This window comes from Arvicola amphibius, chromosome 10 (assembly GCF_903992535.2).
Source record: "Arvicola amphibius chromosome 10, mArvAmp1.2, whole genome shotgun sequence".
NCBI lineage: Eukaryota > Metazoa > Chordata > Mammalia > Rodentia > Cricetidae > Arvicola > Arvicola amphibius.
In genome coordinates, this window is record NC_052056.1 from 112,036,031 (window position 1) to 112,056,475 (window position 20,445).

Here is a 20,445-nt window from a genome sequence, read left to right on the forward strand (position 1 = left end):
ATTTTTCTCCTTTCATGTCTTATTTTGTACATGTGGATTTTGTTGTTAAGTGAGGGTCTCTCTACCTAGCACTGGCTGTCCTGGAATTCACTACATGAAACAGGTTGTTCTGGAACTCACAACAGAGATCCACCTGTCTCTGTCTTTTGAGTACTGGGATTAAAGGTGTGCACCACTACACCTGGCATGAGTGTTCCATCTCACAAAAAACCCAAGCTCTTTCTGGGGAACTTACTTTCAGATTTTATCAAGATATACTTGATTTTTAATTATGGGATCTGTGTGTACGGTGTGGTGGTGGTGTTATGTGCATATGAATGTGTGTCTGTGGAGGTCAGCAGAAGAGCATAAGCTCCCTTAGAGCTGGAGTTATCAATGCAGACAACTGCCTGAAGGGGATACAGGAACCAAACTCTACCCTTCTGCAAGAGTGGAAAGTGCTCTTAACTGCTGAACCTTATCTCTGCAGTTACTCTGTACTAAGGAAGTTACCAGAAGGGGAGCCAGTGCTTAATTGGACAGCAACCATGACCCCTTCAAGAAATCTCTCAGGCTCTTTACCTGCTACTTTATCCCGAATAAGTTTTGCAGATTCAACCTCGCCAATGCTGCTGAATAGACTCCGTAATTCCTCCTGGGTCATGTTCTGAGGGAGGTAGTTGACAATTAAATTCGTTCTCCCAATATCATCCCTGCAGTCTTCGGCCATGTGGTCTTCATAACCATTAGACATTGTATTATTTAAAAATCTGCAAAGAAAAATAAGATCAGGTAAATTCTAAATGTTTATCTGCGTATGTGAAGGCAAAGATAAATGATAACATTTGCACTTAAGGAATTTTCCTTTCTGCACTAGAAGATCAATTACTGGGGAGATGGTTCAGTTTGTAAAGAGCCTACTGGCACAAACATGGAGACTTGAGTTCATATCCCTGGTACCCATATAAAAGTTGGATGAATTGGTACATACCTGTAATCCCAGTTTAGGGAGCTGGGAACATGACCCGTGGAACTCTTTGGCCAGCCTAGCTGAATCAATGAGCTTCAGGTTCAGTGAGAGACCCTGTCTCAAAAAATAAGGTGAAAAGTGTGTGGTGGACACTACCATACACCTCTCCTCACCACAGCCAATGTTCCACAATGATCTTGTCCTGTCTTACTGATAGTACTGCCATTTACAGAGTAGCTCTTCTTAGTGGCACCCAGGTCTCAGAGAATGAGAACAAGAAACATTTTTTCACATGTTCAAGCATTTGAATATTTGGTTCCCAGACATGGTACTGTTTGGGGAGGTGTAGAACCTTTAGGAGGTGAAGCTTTGCTAGAGGAAGCTGCTGGGGGTAGGCTTTGCATTTGCATTTACTCTTGCCCAATATCCACTTTGTTCTCTGTGCTTTCTGAGTGTTGATGGAGATGTGATTTCACACCTTACTACCCCTGGCTGCTTGCTGCCACATCTCCTTCACCATTAGAGTCTCTCTCTGGAACTGTAAGCTCAAATAAACTTCCTTCTGTAAGCTACCTCTTGTCATGGTATTTTAATACAATGTGACAGAATTCACTCACTACTGACCTCTAGCCTCCACATAAACTTGTAACCCCCCCCCCCCACACACACACCATATCCACCCACCTATACCCATACAAAGAGATCAACTGTGGTTACAAACAGCTGCTTTACCAATAATGACCTAAAAGAAATGAGCTATTATCTTAGTTAAGGTTTCTATTGCTGTGAAGAGACACTATGACCATGGCAACTCTTATTAAGGAAAATGTTTAATTTGTACTGGCTTACATACAGGTCAGAGGTTTAGTATGTTATCATCATGGTGGGAAGTATGACAGCATGCAGGCAGACATGACACTACAGAAGGAGCTGAGAGTTCTACATCTTGATCTACAGGCAGCAGAAGACTGCACTGGGCATAGCTTAAGCATATGAGACCTCAAAGCCCGCCTCCACAGTGACACACTTCCTCTAACAAGGCCATACCTACTCTAACAAGAACATACCTCCTAAATAGCGCCGCTACCTATAAGCCAAGCATTCAAACATGTGAGTCTATGGGGGTCATACCTATTCAAACCACCACAACTATTAAGCCACAATAAGACAAGGAGAAACTTTCATTTTCTAACACTGACCTATGCCCCCAGCCTTAATTTTTCTATCTTTTACCTGGTGTTGGAAAGCAAACCCATGATCTTGTAATTAACAGGCAGTACTCTACCATTGAGCTAACCTCCCAAAGTTCCTAGTCCTTATTTTATTTAAAAACAATTATTTGTGGGGTAGGGGTAGGCTCTGGGATCAAACCTAGGACCTTGAGCATGCTAGGTAAGCACTCTGCCACTAAGTTACATCCCTCTGAGCCCAGTAAGCAAGAACTTTAAACACATATTATTAAGTTAAAGAAAACAGTCTTGAAATATCATACTGTATGATTCCAATTGTATGACAGAAAAGGCAAAACTGTGGGAATAACACCAGGTAAGGTAGCCATGCCTATAATCCTGATACTTGAGAAGGCAGAATTTCAAGGCTATCCTTGGCTACACATTAAGTTGAAGACCATCATAAGATATGAGACCCCAACAATAAAAACACCCTCCACCGAAACAAACAAAAATAGGGCCTGCAGAGATAGCTCATAACTTTCTGTTCTTAAACAGGATCCAAGTTTGGTTCCCAGCACCCATATGGTAGCTCATAATAATTTGTAACTCCAGATCCAGGAGACCTGACTTCTTTTAACCTCTGTGGGCAGCAGGCATGTGCATGTGCACACATGCCAGACACGCTCAAATACATTAACTGCAACAAAAGTATCCAACTGTAAGATGTGGATAACAGAGAAAAAGTTGTTGGGGAAGGATATAAAAAGAATATGGCTTATTTTTGAAAATTTATTCTTATTTATTTTTTGGATGCTGGGAATTGAACCCAGGTCCTCTGGAAGAGCACACAGTGCTCTTAACTGCTGGACCATCTCTCCACCCCCCAAAATTTATGTTATTTTATGTGTGTGTTTCGTCTGCTTATATATAAGTGCACTTCATGTGCTTTCTGTCTATGGAAGCCAGAAGAGGGCATTAAGTCCCCTGAAACTGGAGTTATTAATGGCTGCAAACTATCACATGGGTGTGGGGAACCAAAACCTGGGTCCTCTAGAAGAGAATTGTTAAGCAATCTCTAGCCTAAAATTACATTTATTTTGTGTGTGCACATATGCATATATGTACAAGAGCATGGATGTCAGAGGACAACCTGTAAAAGTCAGTTCTCCCTTCCTTTAAACTCAGGTCATCAATTAGACTTAACAGCAATCACCTTTATCAACTGAGCCATCTTACCAGCTCCTCACTAGCATCTTTATAATCTTTTTATAAAACTAAAATTACCCTACAAAATAATTCTATTAACACAAAATAACAATTCCAAGTTCAACCATGTTCACCAACAGTGCCTTTTCTTTTCTTTTTGAAATGCAGTCTCACTTTTAAGCCAAGCTGGCCTGGAATGAACTATGTAGCTCAGAGTGGCCTCAAACACGAAGATTCTCTTGCTTCAGCTGTCACATTTGGATAAGAGGATGTGTGTGTGTGTGTGTGGGGGGGGGGGGGGTTGGTGACAGAAGTCTCATGTAGCCTAAGATAGTTCACAGTTCACTATGTAGCTGAGACTAGACTTAAACTTCTGATCCTCCTACCTTTCTTAAGTGCTAGGATTACAGGTATGTTGCCACCTGGCCTGGCTCAGTAGGGACCTTTGAAGAGTTCTGGAGATGCAGCTCAGTAACAGAACATGCACAAAACCTTGGGTTCTGTCTCTAGTGGGTAAGCATGACTATCACAAACATGGCTTTAAAGAACCATATGAAGGAACCCAAATGCCATCCCAGTAAAACAGCTCAAGCTCCTAAGAGAAAAGTCTGTGTGTCTCAAGAGCTTACCCCTCCTAACTGCCTTTTCTTATCCCCATTGTTAAAGGATAACAAGAAACCTATGTTCCCTGTTATATGTGCTCCCTTTCTCCCCAACGACACAGCACACAGCAATGGAGCGAGAGCAAGTGAAAGAGAGCAAGAGAGCGAGAGAGAGAGAGAGAGAGCAAGAGAGCGAGAGAGAGATATCACAGTTGCAGTCTCTGGAAAATTCACTTTCAGAGGCAAACAGCCCAGGACAGCTTCTGCATAGATGCAGCTAGTAGCATCAAGATCACTCCTTTGAAAACACAGCCCACACCTGGTTTGCTCACAGACATTGTGGTGCAGTGTCTAGGAGTCCTAGTCTAGGAGGCCTTTCGACTTTACTTCTAAATTCCTAGCCAACACTTCACGTATGCTTACCTGTCTGAAAGTCTCAGTGGGCAGTCCACCCCTTCCTCCAGATGTGTAGCTCTACATTAGTTGAAAATTCAGCACCCAGAAGATATAAGGCTTTGCCTAGCTTTAAAAACACCTTTGCAGAGGTTGGGTGTGGGCACACACCTGTAATTCCAGTACTTAAGCAGTAGAAGCAACAGGATAGGAATTTAAGGCTGTGTAGCAAATTCAAGGCCAGTTTGGGCTATATTTAACTCTATTTCAAAAGAAAATAAAAACAAAGAAAAGCTTTTTAGATCTAAGTAGCAGAACATGTGCCTAGTACACAGGAGGCACTAGGTTCCATGTCTAGCACCTTAAGATAAAAAAAGGGCTTTGCTAGAGACTACATAAAATTGAACACAACTCTCACACATTTTTCTCTTATTCTTTGACTCACTTAGAGAAGGGGAATCAATGAGGCCTGGTTCCTATAAGTGTTCAGGTTCTCACTCTCATAACTTTTAACCATGTAAACAGTAAAAACTCCTCAGTGTTTGTTACTAAAACTGTGCAAGTTTCTTCCTCTCTATAAGGTATGTTAACATCAAAAAAGAGAAGCCTGGCAAACCAAGTATAAAATTAAAAAGCTTTATGGCAAAAATCACAAGAAACAAAGACAAGCAGTAAGAGACTGGAAGAATGTATCTGCTATGTATCATTTTGATCAGTGATTGTCATGCTAAGAAATTCACCCATCAGGGGACAGGATGTGATGATGTGTGCAGGCATTCTTGGTTAGCACCAGTGTGTACTTGCCCACACACTATCAGTGTCTAGTGAGCAGATTCCAGGATGCTGTTAATTAAATACTCTGCAAGGCACAGAATGATGCCAACAATCAAGATGTACCCAGCCTAAAATGTCAACATTGCTAATGCTAAGTAAGTTGATTCAATGCATCTACAAATTAATAATTAAAATCCAAAACATTATCAACAGAAAAGCAGAAAATCATATAAACTACAACTTTATGATGACAGCCATTCAGAGATGAGAAACTCACGAATAACAGAAAAAATGCAAATAAGGCTAGGGAAGTTAACTCAGCTGGGAGAGCACTTGCCTAGCATGTACTAAGTCCTGGCCTAACCCTGACACCATGCAAGTTGGGCACAATGACACATTGATATCATTCTGGCGTCTGGGAGGTAGAAGCATAACTACGTTCACCTTCACAGTTTGGAATCATCTGGGACAATGGTTCCCAATCTTCCTAATACTGTGACCCTTTAATACAGTTCCTCATGTAGTGACACCCAACCATAAAATTATTTTTGTTGCTGTTATAAATATCTGATATGCGACTCCTGTGAAAGGGTCGTCTGTTCCCTCAAAGGGGTTGCGACCCACAGGTCTAGGCTAATATGAGACACCCCACCATTCCCCCCGCCACCTCCCCCCAAAAAAGCCGGCAGGATGAAATGACAGACTATTTTTACTGGTCATATAGGATGGATAAAATCCTTTAAGTAGGGAGAAGAGACTGACATGTACATAAGACAGCATCACCTTTTTGGAAAAGTTTAGAGCGCCTACCAATCTCAAGACTCGGGACATGTGAAACCAACCTCCAAAACCAGAACAAAGGAATCTGTCCTGCAGCAATGACCACACAGATGCAGGTTAGTAATCTGAAGACACACACTATCCCCTTGCTTGTAAAAAGTACAAAACAGGAACAACATTTACATGTGTATCAATTTTTAGTAGAAAACATTAAAGTTTAATCACAAAAACTGTGATCACTTTGCTAAACTGTCTGTGGTCATGAGAGTTTTAAATAGATCATTTAGCTCAAAACAAACAAAAGCATATGCCGAAGATGAGAGCACAGAGGTTAATGCTAAAAATTAGTATGTGTTGGGTCAGTGGTGGCACATGCCTTTAATCCCAGGAAGGCAGAGGCAGTTGGATCTCTGAATTTGAGGTCAGCCTCATCTATAGAACCAGTTCCAGGACAGGCAGGACTGGCTACACAGAGAAACCCTGCATTGAAAAAACAAAACAAAAATTAATATGCATGTTCAAGCTTGCTGAAGATGACATTCAAAACAAACATTTCTTTTTCCTTTCCCTTTTATTTCCTTTTTTCTCTTTCTCTTCCCTCCCCTACTCCTCCTTCCTTTTCACAGTGCTGGTGATCGAATCTACTGTCTTGCATACACTAGGCCAGTGGTCTACCACTGAGTTACATCCCAAGCCTTTCTTCTCTTCACTCCTTCCCTAAGGGTTGTGCATCTACTCTCCTCTATTCATTCTGCTTTTATAGATAATGAACTTTTAGTGATTACCTTCTTACAAGATGAGCACAGCTCATCACCTTTTAAAAAGTTTTACTAGAACATAATCATTTTCTTTGTGCTATCTATTAAGGTTGATTTAAAAAAACACTACAATGACAAGAGTTGAGTAGTAGCAAACTAGTAACAAACACATGGCCCATAGAGCCTAAAAGATTCACCATCTGGCTTTTTGCAGAAAAAAATTGCTACCATTATTTCCTTCTTCTCAACTCCCCCTCCTTTATCCACTCTGAAGTTTCCAAAGATCCTTCACAGGGTTTCCCTATGTAGCTCAGGCCAGTAGCAAATTAGGAACATAGCTCAGTGATTGCCTCACATATGTGGTGAAAGCCCTGGGTTTGATTCCTAAAATTGCTGGTAGTCAAATTCCATGTAGTCCAGGTTGAATTCAAACCTGAGATTCTTCTTTCTGTCTCAGCTTCTCCCAAGTGCTGGGATTATGACATGTGCCACCATGCCAGTTTTTTTTTTTTTTTTTAATTTTTATTTTATGAGCACTGGTGTTGGGTCCCCTGGAACTGAAGTCACAGACATCTGTGAGCTGCCATGTGGGTACTGGGAACTGAACCCTGTGGAAGAGCAGTCAGTGCTCTTAACTGCTGAGCCATCTCTCCAGCCTTGTCAGTCTTTTTTTTTTTTTTTATGAATATAAACATTTTTTAACATTGGGCTAGACAAAGATTTTAGATATACCACCAAAAGTTGTTTTCATTAAAAAATGAATAGATGTCATTAAAATGTAATATCGATGCTTTGCAAGACAATGCCGGAAAAACTAATACCCCAACACTGAGGAAAGTATTTGCAAAGAAGTGAAAACACTTAAAATGTAGGTGTTGGGAATTTAAGCCAGGTCCTTTGGAAGAGCAGCAAGTGCTCTTAACCACCAAGCCATCTCTTCAGCTCCTAGAACACATTTTTTTAAAAGCTCTCAAGACAAGAACAAGTTATTTTGTTACTCACTTGCCCACTGCTTTTTCAGTGTACTAAGTATATGGTTCTTTTTACTCTGGTCCACCATCTTAGCCTCCCCATCTCCCCTATTCTTAATTAACTACTGGGAAATGGACTGGTGGTATACATAAATTGTGTTTATTAGAGGTAAGTATATGTTCACAGTTTGATGTGAACAATTACAAACACGTACAGATACATCTTCACTTAAAGGGAAAAAGGGGGGAAGGGGCAAGAGGTTGAAGCAATGGCTTAATGAGAACCTAAATTCAAATCCCAAGAATATGCATAAAAAGACATACATGGCTAGGATTAGCTGTATAATCTCAGCACTGTAAAGAAGACAGGAAGATTGATGGGGCTTTGCTGTCTTCCAAACTAGCTTCAGGTCTGGTGAGACCCTTTCTCAAAGAATAAGGCAAAAAGTGACAGAGCACACCTACCTTAAAATATGAGCAATATGCACTTGCACACACATACACACATAAATAAATCTGAGTATGGTGGTATAGTTTTGACAGCCAAGTACTTAAGAGGTAGAGGCATGCAGATCAGGAGTTCTAAGTCATCTTCAACAAAATGGTATTGTCTCAAAAACAAACAGGAACTGGAGAGATGGCTCAGAGAATAAAATATTTGGCTATTTGGACATGTAAGCTTGAAACTTGAGTTTGATACCCAGAACCCAAGAATGAATCTAGATGGCCAAGAATGGCCAGCTGTGTAGCAAAAACAAAAGAAATCTTTGGAGTGGAAAGACCCCTAGACATGGAGGCCAAAGATCAATCCATTCTCATTTTCACGGATTGTCCTTTGACATTCACACATGTACAGTGGCATGCCAGACCACTCAAATACAAAAATACACAAATAAATAACTCAATTTTCAAAATAAGCCAATTCCCAAACTTGGACTTTGGAGGTACACCAAAGCAAATATGTACATGACAAATGAACATATGGAAAGAGGCTCAATATCATTAGCTAGGCAGAGGCCATGTCCACCTATTAAACAGCCAAAACAAAGCATAATAAGACAATGTCAAACGCTGAGAAGGATGTGAAAGAAGTCAGGCTTTCTGCACACAGCAATGGTAGTAATACTAAAATGTAATGGTTATTTGATAAACAAACTGACAGCCTCTGAGCTGAACACACATACTTAGTATGTGACCTGGCGATCACATTCCTACTACTGTTTTGTTCTTTTCTTTCATTTCATCCTTTCTAAGTTAGAGAGACACCTTGTTAGTCTAACACTGAAATTCACCATGTAGCCCAAACTAGCCTCAAACTTAATGGCAACCCATCTTAGCCTCTGAAATGCTGAGATTATAGGTGTAAGCCACATCAGTGCAAGAGAAATGAAAATCCATGTTCATATAAAAAATATACACAACTGAGTGGTGGTGATACACACCTTTAATCCCAGCACTCAGGAGGAACAGGCAGGTGGATGTTTTTGAGTTCGAGGCCAGCCTGATCTAAAGGGTGAGTTCCAGGACAGGCTCCAAACGACACAGAAAAGAAACCCTGTCCTGAAAAACAAAAAGCCAAAATCCCAAACCAAACCAAAAAAAACCCTATATACAAATGCACACAGCATCCTTTATTCACAATCACTGTAAGTCTGAACAACTGAAACAAGTCACTCACAGGGAAATTAAGATATGATCTATAACAAAAACACTACTAGGACATTCTGGAAAGGATCAAACTATAGACAGCCTCCAAAGGATGATTCATCCTAAAACTTTTCCCCATGGTGTTTACAACAGGACTAGTGTGTAACCCAGGCTGACCCTCTAGCTCATGACTTTAAATAAATAAATTTTTAAAAGCTCTACTTAGTTTTATGTGTATGAATGTTTTGCTTGTATGTATATATGTATGTATGTGCAAAATGTGTGCCTGGTGCCCTCAGAGGTCAGAGGGCATTGGATCCCCTGGAACTGAAGTTAGGATGATTATGAGTCACCATGTGGGATCTGGGAATCAAATCTGAGTTCTCTGTAAGAGCAATGAACGCTCTAAAGCACTGAGCCATCAGCTATCTCTCCAGCTCCATGCTTCTAACTCTAATTACTAAGATTAATAGGTATGTGCCACCAAATGTAGAAACGTACAACTTTTTGAAGGTTCAGGAGCAATGCCATTTCACAGAAATTAATACGTCAAAATTTAGACCTTTTCCTAATAATGTGGTATGATAGTCTTATGATGTTAAACATCATCAGCTCCCAGGCACCCCGCAAACATGAGATAGCAAACCACTGAGACTGTATAGTAGATTATGGCCTGCAAAATGGCTCAATGGAAAAAGTTGTTTGCTATGCAAGCCTGGAGACCTGAGTTTGATCACTCAAATCCACATAAAAGGGGAGGACCAAATCCACAAAGTTTCCTCTGATGGCCATACTGTGGGATGTGGTAGCACATGCCTTTAATCCCAGCACTCAAGATGCACAGATAGGTAGACCTCTGTGAGCTTGAAGCCAGTCTGGTCCACAGAGTTCTAGGCCAACCAAAGTTACACAGTGAGACCCTTTAAATCAAAACAAAACAACAAGCCTCAAATAGTGGGGCTAGGATGTAGCTCAGTTAGTAGAATTTTTGCCTAGCATGCATGAGGCCCTGGGTTCCATCCCCAGCACCACATGCAAGCGGTGGTGGACAACTATAATCCCAGAATTTGGGAGGTGGAAGTAAGGGTTCAGAAATTCAAAATCATCTTCAGATATACAGCAAGTTTGAAGGCCAACCTGAGCTACTCAGACCCTTTCTCAAAACAAATCAAAAAGAAAAAAGAAAAAAAAAAAACTCTTCTTCAAACAATCCTACAAAAGATGAGTAGTTTTCTATAATGCAAATTAAAAACTAAATTCAAATTAAGATTTAAACAAAGAACATGTCACACTGCTCCACAGCATGGTCACAGACAGCCACGGCTGAGCATCTCTTGGAGGTCAAGTCTGTAGCCAACAAGCAACAATGGAGCCAGTTTCACGATACATTAGAAGCTAGCTACTCTGCTCAATCTTCTAGTATGCCTCCCTTGACACTTTCCAAATCTGGGTACAACTGGTCCTATGTCCACGAGCTCTAACCATAATAGGTCTTGTGACTATCCAATTATTAATGACCACTATCAAGCCACTGCCACTTCCTGCTACCTCTAAGTCAAGTCCCTTCACTTCCAGGTTTTCTTTGCCATCACCACTAAAGCTCAGAGGTCACACTATTTTTATTTTGCTAATGGTCAGTCAGGCTGTTAATAAATGACAAGGCTTGGCCTTGAGTTGTCACTAAATAGTGATGGTCCAGCATGAATTCTAGTACTTTTATGATGGTGCCCTATTGAATTTTCCAGCTGGTGTCCCCAACCTGGCTTTGCTCTATGCAGGATAACAGGTTGCTTTATTTTTCAATTCTTCTCCAACATCGACTTAGCCTTTATTAGCTCCTCAACTACTCTGACTTAGAATTATTTACTTTTTTGAGATACTGGCTGGCTCAATGGGTGAATACTGCAGGAGCTCCTTCGGCTCCTTCAGCCAATAGCCTTTAAGATACCAGTCCACTTGGGTGTGGTCTCTTTTGCTTTAAAAAAGCAGCGTAGCCCTGTGCTGGCTATGTTGAGGAGCTCACAGCTGGCCTACTTGTGTTTGTGTGCCCTCTCTCTCTCCCTCTCTCTCTTTTCTGGTTCCTCTTCTGGTTACTAGACTATGTTCCTGGTCGCACAGAGGGCTACTGTCTAGGACAGTGATCTTTAACTTTTCCCCTTAAATAAATAACCCTTTTATTAATCATAATTCCAAACTGGTGTGGGATTGTTTTGTGACTTACGTCTACAGATGAAGAATTTATTGTGCTAGTCTGACAATCTGAGTTTGATACCCAAAACATATATAAAAATGGTAAAATTAACCTCCAACAAGTTTTATTCTGAACTCCGCATGTGCCCCACACCAAAATAAATAACATAAATACAACAAAGACTTTGAGAGCCAAGGTTAGACCTATACACATACATGGCCAAAGTCCCAACTATCACAAATTTTGCAGTCAAGTTTCTAGCATCTGGGGAAATTCATAGGGGTTAACACATCCCAAGGGCAATGGATGAGTCTCATCCTGGGAAAATGACCTTTTGATCATGGCATTTCCCCTATCAGTTAAGGATTGGCCATTGCTATCTAAGGGCCCCCAAACTCAGGGTTTCAGGCAACCCTGGTGTCTTACACAGTAGCAAAGGGTTACTGGCTTTCAGACTCCACCTAGAGTATTACATGTGTGGAACATTTCTTTGATGTTAAAGAACAGCAGTCAGAAGCTGTCCTGACATCTTATGAACCCATTAAGTTCCTTCCTTTTAAAAGTATCTAAGATTGATTTTTAATTAAGTTTATGTATCTACATGTGGCTATGTACATGTGAGAGGAGGCCAGAAGTGTTGGATCCCCTGGAAATGGAGTTACTGGTTGTTTTAAGTTGTCTGATGTGGAATATTGTGTGCAAACTTAGGACCTCAGCAAGAGCAGAACACATGTTTAACAGTTGAACCATCTTTTCAGCCCTAAAATAATTTTAAAGTTAACATACAAAATAATGGGTATCATAATGGCATTTTCATGTCCACCCGCCCACAAGGTGGTAAGGACAGAACCTTGAGTCTTGAAGGCAACAGTTCTATCACTCAGCCACATACAACAGTATCTTATTTTCTCAAGATCATTATTATTAAGCACCACCCCAAAGAATAAGAGCCAACTGCAAGGAGCAAAAGATGGAAACTTCAAATGTGACAAAAAATGATCTTCCTATTATTTGGAACCATTTCAAGTACTGGATATACCAAGGAGAAATCTTGTTTAAAAGGATCTTGGGGTTTTTGATCCTATTGCACCTTTCAAAATGTCTTATAGTTGTGTTGTGTGACATCTACCATGGTGTTCTCATCAGCAGCACATGTACTGCATATGCGGGAGAGCAATGTAGACACCTTTATATACGACATAAAAATATACATGGGTGGTGTTATCAGTGCAGCTAATATCCATGAGGCAAACATGAGAGCCAAACTTTTCAATGGTAGGGCAGGCCTTTGTAAAGGACAAATGCTAGATTGAAGACAGTCAAAACTCCTCATCAGGCCTGACCAGCACTACTACCACTTCTTCTAATAAGGCTTAAACTCAAATATTTCTATTTTAAAATTTTGTTTTATGTGTATGAGTATTTTGCCAGCATATGTCTGTGCATTGGTGCCCATATAGGTCAAAAGAGGGTGTCAGATCCCCTGGAACTGGAGTTACAGGTATTTGTGAGTCACCATGTAGATGCTGGGAACAGAACCCAAGTCCTTTGCAAGAGCAGCAAGTGTTCTAACTGCCAAGCCTTCTCTCTAGTTCCTTAATTATTTCCGTGGTTCTTTCTAAATATAAAACTCTTGAGTGTTCAAGGTGGGTGGTGGGGGTGGGGAACAAATACCCAGGAAAAGCTTTCCTGCTAGAAAAAACTGAAGGTGCCACTTGACCCCATTACAACTGCTACCCATTGAGTGCTCAGGTAGATGGGGGCACATAGAGATCCTTAATGGTCCCTGTCTACAGTCAAGAAGGGGAAGGCTACTTGGCTGGGACAGCTCTAGTCAGCAAGTTCACAGTAGGTCAGGTGCAGAGAAGCTGGCCGCCCAGTCCAAGTGCTCTACAGGCCCTAGGGACTTGGCCAGCTACAGAGTCCTGCTAAAAGTGCCAGAGACTTGAAGTTGGTGAAGCTCTTGCACAGGCATGCACAGCAACACATTAAGGCACGAAAGCCCATGGCTCTACTTTACTTCCAAAATGAATGTCAGCAACATCCGAAAGAGAGTGGGGGTTAGTCACTTCATTTTCTCACTGTGGATGTTACCAACTGCTACACAACACCTGTCAGTTGATAAATGTGGGTACCCTTACTCCTGAAACCAAGGTGTGTAATTTCCCAGCCTGTCTCTTGTCTCACTCTTATCCAAACTTTTCCCTAACTTTGACTTACTTCCTGCATTAGAACTACCACACCTCTCCTCCAATTCATCTCTTTCTATTCCCTCTACCAAATGCAACTTCAAGTTCTGCCTGAGTAACATCTGAAGACATCTCTAACTCTCCCTCCTTTCTCAATCAGGGCCCTGTCCCCTCTATCCTAGCCCAACTTCTAAACATGTCTCTAAACACAATTTAACCTTTCCCTCTAAATGACTCATTTTCCAACGTCTCCAGGCCTCTGTCTATGGTGACATGAGCCTTGCCACCAAGTTGCTATGCACTATTCTCCTGTCAATCTTTCCTCTGGCATAAAGGTTTCTTTGATGTGTGGCTGAATCCAGTCATTTCTGAGCTTGCCATTAACTCTTTTTTCTCCAGGCATGGGTAGAATGCCAACCATGTGCCAGGCACAGGAACACAAAACAGAAGCAATCCCAGTATCAATAGATCAGGATAACAGCTCTTGAACTAGTTGGTCCTCTTCTCTCCCTAATCAATCTTCTGGAACCCCCTTGACAAAGCCCAGAAACCTAAGCCCAGCATAATTTTCTAGTTTTATCTCCATGCTGACCTTCCTGACTGACTCTCTTGGTCTGGCTTAACTGGTACACTCAGGCCTGGTAGCTTCTTGATGCCTTCCTTTTTCTTACTGTGGTCATTTGCTGATTCTGGATAGCCCTGTTTCTTTTATTGCAATCTGGTTAAATAAAAACAAACTCTCAGTAACTGATAATCATTCCATTCAATATACTGTATGTAAAGACTAACCCTCTTTTTTTTATGTCTCATACATTGAGTACTCTTCTCAAATCAGATTGACTTTCATTTTGAGACAGTTTCAGTGTAGCCTAGGCTAGCTTCGACCTCCATAGATAGCCAATATGTGCCCATAATACCTGAGCACTGGGATTATAGGCACGAGACACTATGCCTGGTTTATGTGGTGCTGGGTATTAAAATTAGGTTTCATGCATATAAGGCAAGCATCCTACCAACTGACCTACCCTCAGCTCTGGAAAGGTCATTTCTTCCCAGTAATAGAGAATAGGTCCTGGTAATTCACAATAACTTTCTTGAAGATAGAAAGGGGGTTTTAAACCACTGAGCACTGGAGTAAGTACCCCCATGTGTGGACATGGATATTCTGTCACCATCCTATTTCCTGCATTCTGCTTCAGCCTTGTGCTTGTTCTCTTGTCTCCAGTTATACATTAAACTGCTCCCTCTTCCTTCTCAGGTTCTCTGTGGCCACCCATTTTTGTGGCACTCAAGTGCTGGGCAGGGTCAGCTACCACTGCTCTTTCTCATGTCCAAATTCCAAGCCATGGGACTTTTGACCCTCTAATTGTGTTTCAATGCTCCCTGTCTCTACAGCTGATATTCTGGGTCATATTAGCAATACTTCTAAATTGAAGGAAAGCCCCTAACTGGTTTTCTGGATGCCAGTGAGCTCCTCCTGTGCAAATGTGACTCCCTCTGTCAATTAACATGGATCTGGAGAGGGTCCTCATAATAGCTGAGCTCTCTTCCCAAAGGATCTGCTACTCACTTCATTCTGCTTTTCCAGAGTTCCATACCTGCATGGTTGCCCAAACAAATGGATGACCTGACCTCTTCTGCTCACCAAGTTCTTGAAGAGTCTTTCCCACTTGGTCTTTTACCTAGCTACTTCCTTCCAGTCCTCCTGCATCAACAACTCCAGGGAACATTCTGAGGTCCCCTGAGTTGAGTAACAGTTCCCTTTTCTGTGTTTCCACATCAATTATGTTATGTTATTGCTCACCAGCCAGGCTGAAATCATCTACACCTAAGTCATATACACCATGGTCTCTCCAGAGGCTAGCCTCTGGGCTAGAACACAGCTTGGGGGAGAGGGATGCAAAGGCTCACTTCCCTCTTGTTGACCAATTTCCTTAGGGCTTCTCTTAGCCAGTACCACTGTTGAGCTACTGCCACCTAGAGGCAAAAGGCTGGCATTGCATTTCTCACCGTTCAACATTTAACTAGACTGAACACACTGAATGCGATGGGAACACAAACCAGGGAACAGTTGATTCTGGAGGTGGAGAAGCCTTGGCAGTTGGAGGCAGCTTCAAGCGATGTTTGTGCTCTGAATCAGGCCACACAATATAAGAAAGAGATCTTCTTCCAAGAAAAGAACAGATAGGGTTAGAGATGGTGTGTGTGGGGTGTTACCCCATGCTAAGGGCTTCTGATTTAATTTTTAGAGCTATTCAAAAAGCCCAGCACAATTGTTGTCTCCCTGTCCAAAGACTTCTAATGAGGAGAAACATTATCAGATCTCCATCTTCAAAAGTCAGCTCCTGCTGGCGTGCAAAGGCAGAAAGAAAAGAAACAGTGAGTGTGGGAAGCAACTGAGTAAGCACAGGAAAAAGTATGTTCTTCCATCTCGCCTTTTCTACTATTGCCCGGTGACCTATTCCTGAACACATCTGAATTTGTTTCCCTCAAACCAGTGCTAACTGAAACAGAAACATTTCCTCTTTCTTTCAGCTTCTTCACAGACTTCAAAGTCACAGCATTAAAATTATTTTTATATTTGTGTTTTGTCTGTACATATATGAGAACCACATGCGTGTTTGGTGCCTGCAAGGTCAGAAGGCGTCACGGATCCCTTAGAAGGGGAGTTATTGACAGTTGTGTGCCATCATTCAGGTGCTAAGCACTGAACACACGGGTCCTCTGCAAGAGCAACAAGTGCTCTTGTCTGCCGAGCAGTCATCTCTCTAGCCCCACAGCATTTTAAAAACCAGATCTCAGCAGTTTTGTACACACATGTTCAGCGGCAAACCACTGGGTTAGCTAGGACCTGCACTCAAATCCTGCACTGGCCACTTCAATGCATGAGACTATCCTAAGCTTCACTTTCTTCTCTAAAATGGATATTGTTCCACCTAGCTTAGGGGTTGGAGACATGCCTGCCAAGTATTAACACATGGAACACTGCTGATAAATTCGGGTGATTATTTGTAACATCATGTATTCCACGGGTGGCACGCACAACACTGAGGTTTTCCTCTTATTTACATCTGCACAATACTTTCACCCTGCTATTCTGCAGGTAATTCAACACCGCTTACTCAAAATCTTAAGAGCTTCCCACAGAACATCAGAATCAGGCTGGAAGAACTTTCCAGAAAGATTATTTAAGGATTTCTCACCTCTGTGTGTGTGTTTGGTGGTGGGGAGAATGAGAAAGACCCCTAGTAACATTTGAATTTATTTTTGGTCCTTACAACTGGGAAAAGTGGGAGGCAGAGATGCTAATACTTAGTGGGCAGAGAAGCCAGGCATGCCATCCAACTTCCTACAATGCACAGGGCAGCCAGGCCCCCACAACCAACCATTATCTGACCATAACTGTCTGAAGCAAGGAGGTTAGAAAAGCTTTATCATCCGATCTTGCCCCCTTCTAGAGCACTGGCCATCGGTATCCCACATGAACACTTTCGACAATGGAAGTTCTGTCCAGCGAAACAAAGTTCTTCCAGCTGCCCTGCACATAGTAGGTGTTAAGACCCATTTTGACAGGCTTTAGCAGTAGAAGACAACAGAAAAGGAAGACTCTCCTTCACTCCCCATTGTTCAACTGCGTGCTACTAGATTTTCACTGTTTATACATTATTTTACAAATGCAAACGTCCCGAGAACAGCTTTGTTAGAGATGGCGATCAATTTTTTTTCCTTTTATTTTCTAGGACTTCCATACATACAGAAGAAAGGTCTGCACACTTCTAAGCGGACCTCACGATCCGTCGCGCTGTATCCTGAAAATCGGTCACAAAAGAAATTTGTGGGATTTCCCGAGGGAGCGAGTCCGTAGGCCGTGACCTCTGGGCGCCCAAGGCCCTCGCTCCTCTCTTCCGCCCCCGGATCACCGGGCTTCCGAGACTGACTATGCAGGGCCCCCCGAAGCCTCGGAGCTCGGCCCCCCAAAGCGCGTGCCCACGCCGTGTCCTTCTCCCGCCTCTCTCGCGGGAGCCCAGAGAGGAATCTGGACCGGGGGAGGCTTGTCGCCGACCAGGATCAAACCGAGTCGGTTTCCCTCCGCCTAGCCACGGCCTACACGCGCGTCTCCGTACCCAGGCCTTACGCGGCCTGGGGCCTTCGGCCGGTGCAGGCCCGGCGGGAGCCCGCGGGACTAGGCGAGCTCAGGCCCTAGCGCGGCCTACTCTTTCGGAAGTCGCCGGAGCCACCCGGCCTCACCTGAACAAGGGCGGGAAGGCCCGGGGCTCTGCTCCGGGGCGGGCGGCGCGGCGATAACGGCTCCGCACGGCCTCGGTAGCGGTGGTGGTGGCGGCGGCAGAGCGGCTACGGCGGCGGCGACGGCGGCGGCGGCTCCTCCTCAGCGCGCACGACCCGCTCCCTGGCCCCGCGGCCAGACACGCCCCCTTCTCAGCGCGCTCGTCTATTGGTCGGCGTCTTCGAAGAGGCGGCGCTCATTGGTTGGTATGGCTGTCGCGGTACGCTGGTGCGTGCGGCGGAGGCAGGACTTCCTGTCGGCGCCGCCTGCGAAGGGCTAAAGCGGCCGGTGGAGACGCGGAGTGGCTAACGCTGGCCGTGGAGGGCTCTAGCTGGGGCTTGGCCAGCTGCAGACGTCGATTGAGCGCGGAGGCCGAGGACTGGCTCTCTTTGTACTACGCACACCATGTGGTCCGCACCTGACGGGCTGTGCAAAGTAAGAAGTGTGGTCACCGGAAGCCCAGGCTAGGAGTTAGGATCACTAGTTCGAATCCCGGTTCCGACAGACGTTTCCGCTCAGCCTGCGGTTGAGCACCAGCTGACGTCACTACGCCTGGCCTCAGTTTTCTTATCTAGTGAAGTGAATTAAGGGATGTGGTCAGCATGGCATTTCCAGAGGCTCTCACGTTGAAATTTTTGGTTTTAAGATTTTTTTTTTTAAATGGGTTTGGGATGGTTTTCTGCCTGTGCACCACATGCGTGCAGTGCTTACGGAAGTCGTAAAAGAATGTCGTAGGCTGTGGAACTGGAGTTACAGGCTTTTGTTAGTTGCCATCAGGGTGCTGGGAACCGAACCCAGGTCCTCTGCAAGAGAAGCCAGTGGTCTTAATTACTGAATTACATTTCCAGCCCCTCTTCCTTTGAGATTTTAAGTGCATGCTATGTGCCAGCCAGCCAGCCAGTGACTGGAAAACAACTGCCTGTCCCTTTGGGGACTGCTGTTCTGGGCTAATGCGATCAGAAAAGAATATGCAAATTGCATGATTTAGAAAATTCTGTTTCTCTGTTTTTAGCGTGTTTGTTTTCTTTTAGTCAGGGTCTTCCTAAATAGAACTGGCTTGGAATTGGAGATCAGACTGACTTTGCCTCACAGAGATCTGCCTGTCTTTGCTTACTGAGTGCTGGGTTTAAAGATGATATGTATGTTTTGTTTTGTTTTTTCTTTTTTCTTTTTTTGGTTTTTCGAGACAGGGTTTCTCTGCAGCTTTTTTAGAGCCTGTCCTGGAACTAGCTCTTGTAGACCAGGCTGGCCTCGAACTCACAGAGATTCGCCTGCCTCTGCCTCCCGAGTGCTGGGATTAAAGGCGTGCGCCACCACCGCCCGGCTGATATGTATGTTTTTGAGACAGAGTCTCATGTGGTCCAGGTTGGCCTTAAACTCTCTATGTAGCTAAGGATGTCAGGAAAATGATTCTTTTTTCCATTTCTCAAATTCTAACTTTACAGGCCTGCAACTCCACAACTGGTTATGTGGTCTTTTAAAGATAGTTTTATGGAATTTGAAAATACATTATATTTTAACATATTCTGTATGTATGTGTTTATATGAACATGTATGTAGCAATCAAATGAAAGCTTGCAGGAGTCAGTTCTCTCCTTCAGTCATGTGGAGTCTGGTGATTGAACTCAGGTTGTCACGTTCAGCAGCCAGTGTCTATCAGCTGAGCCATCTCTACAGCCCTGTGACATTCTTAACTAGCTTTGCATAGTAAAAAGTTATTTTAATATTATGTATAAGTAGCAGGTTTATTAAATTGTGGGCCATGTAGTTTAATGGTAAAATACTTTCGTAGCTCATCCAAGGTGGCTCACAAAATAAAGGCTAAAAAGGATGCCAGGCGGTGGTGGTACATGCCTTTAATCATGCACTTGGGAGGTAGAGGCAGGCAGATCTCTGGGAGTTCAAGGCCGGCCTAGTCTACAGGAGCTAGTTCTGGGATAGGCACCAAAGCTACAGAAAAACACGTCTCAAAAAAAAAAAAAAGGAAAAAAGGAAAGGGACATGGATGTAGCTTATGTAGCTTGGTGGTTGAGTGTTTGCCTAGCAGACACAAAGTCCTGTGTTTGATCTCCAGTATCAAATAGGGTTCAGTCCTGGCTACTTTATCCCGTAATCCAAGAACTCAGGAGATAAAGTAGAAGGATCTAAAGTTCATGGGCAGGATGGGAAGGTGGCACAACTGTTAAAAACAGTTACCATTCTTGCAGAGAACAAGGATTCAGTTCCCAGCAACCACATCTATTGACTCACAACTGCCTGGATCTCCATTTCAAGGGATACAGCACTCCTCTGCCCTCCAGGGACACCACACTCGTGTACACAAATCTACACTCAGACTCACACATGCATAGTTCAAAAATATAAATAAAACTTTTCCTTAAAAAAAAGTTCTCTCTTAGCTAGGCTATGGTGGTGCATGCCTTTAATCCCAGCACTCAGGAGGCAGAAACAGGTGAATCTCTGTTGAGTTCAAGGCCAACCTGGTCTACAGAGCTAGTTCCAGGACAGCTAGGTCTGTTACACAAAGA

The 20,445-nt window shown here is 43.1% G+C and overlaps 1 protein-coding gene and 1 pseudogene across 2 annotated transcripts in view; both read right to left on the reverse strand.

Moving 5' to 3' along the window:
- The window catches only part of Elavl1 (ELAV like RNA binding protein 1), a 43,727-nt gene extending 25,687 nt beyond the window's left edge, over window positions 1–18,040 (reverse strand). The window contains exons 1-3 of one of the 2 annotated variants that reach the window (XM_038346886.1): window positions 17,881–18,039; window positions 971–1,063; window positions 562–749 (exon numbers count right to left, since the gene is read on the reverse strand). In XM_038346886.1, the coding sequence (XP_038202814.1) occupies window positions 562–733 (172 nt within the window). In that variant the 5' untranslated portion in view covers window positions 734–749; window positions 971–1,063; window positions 17,881–18,039. Of the gene's footprint in view, window positions 1–561; window positions 750–970; window positions 1,064–17,880 lie in introns of both variants that reach the window. The other variant, XM_038346887.1, reaches the window with a different exon arrangement.
- LOC119825854 lies at window positions 11,659–11,810 on the reverse strand (annotated as a pseudogene).
- Window positions 18,041–20,445: the final 2,405 nt, after the last annotated feature.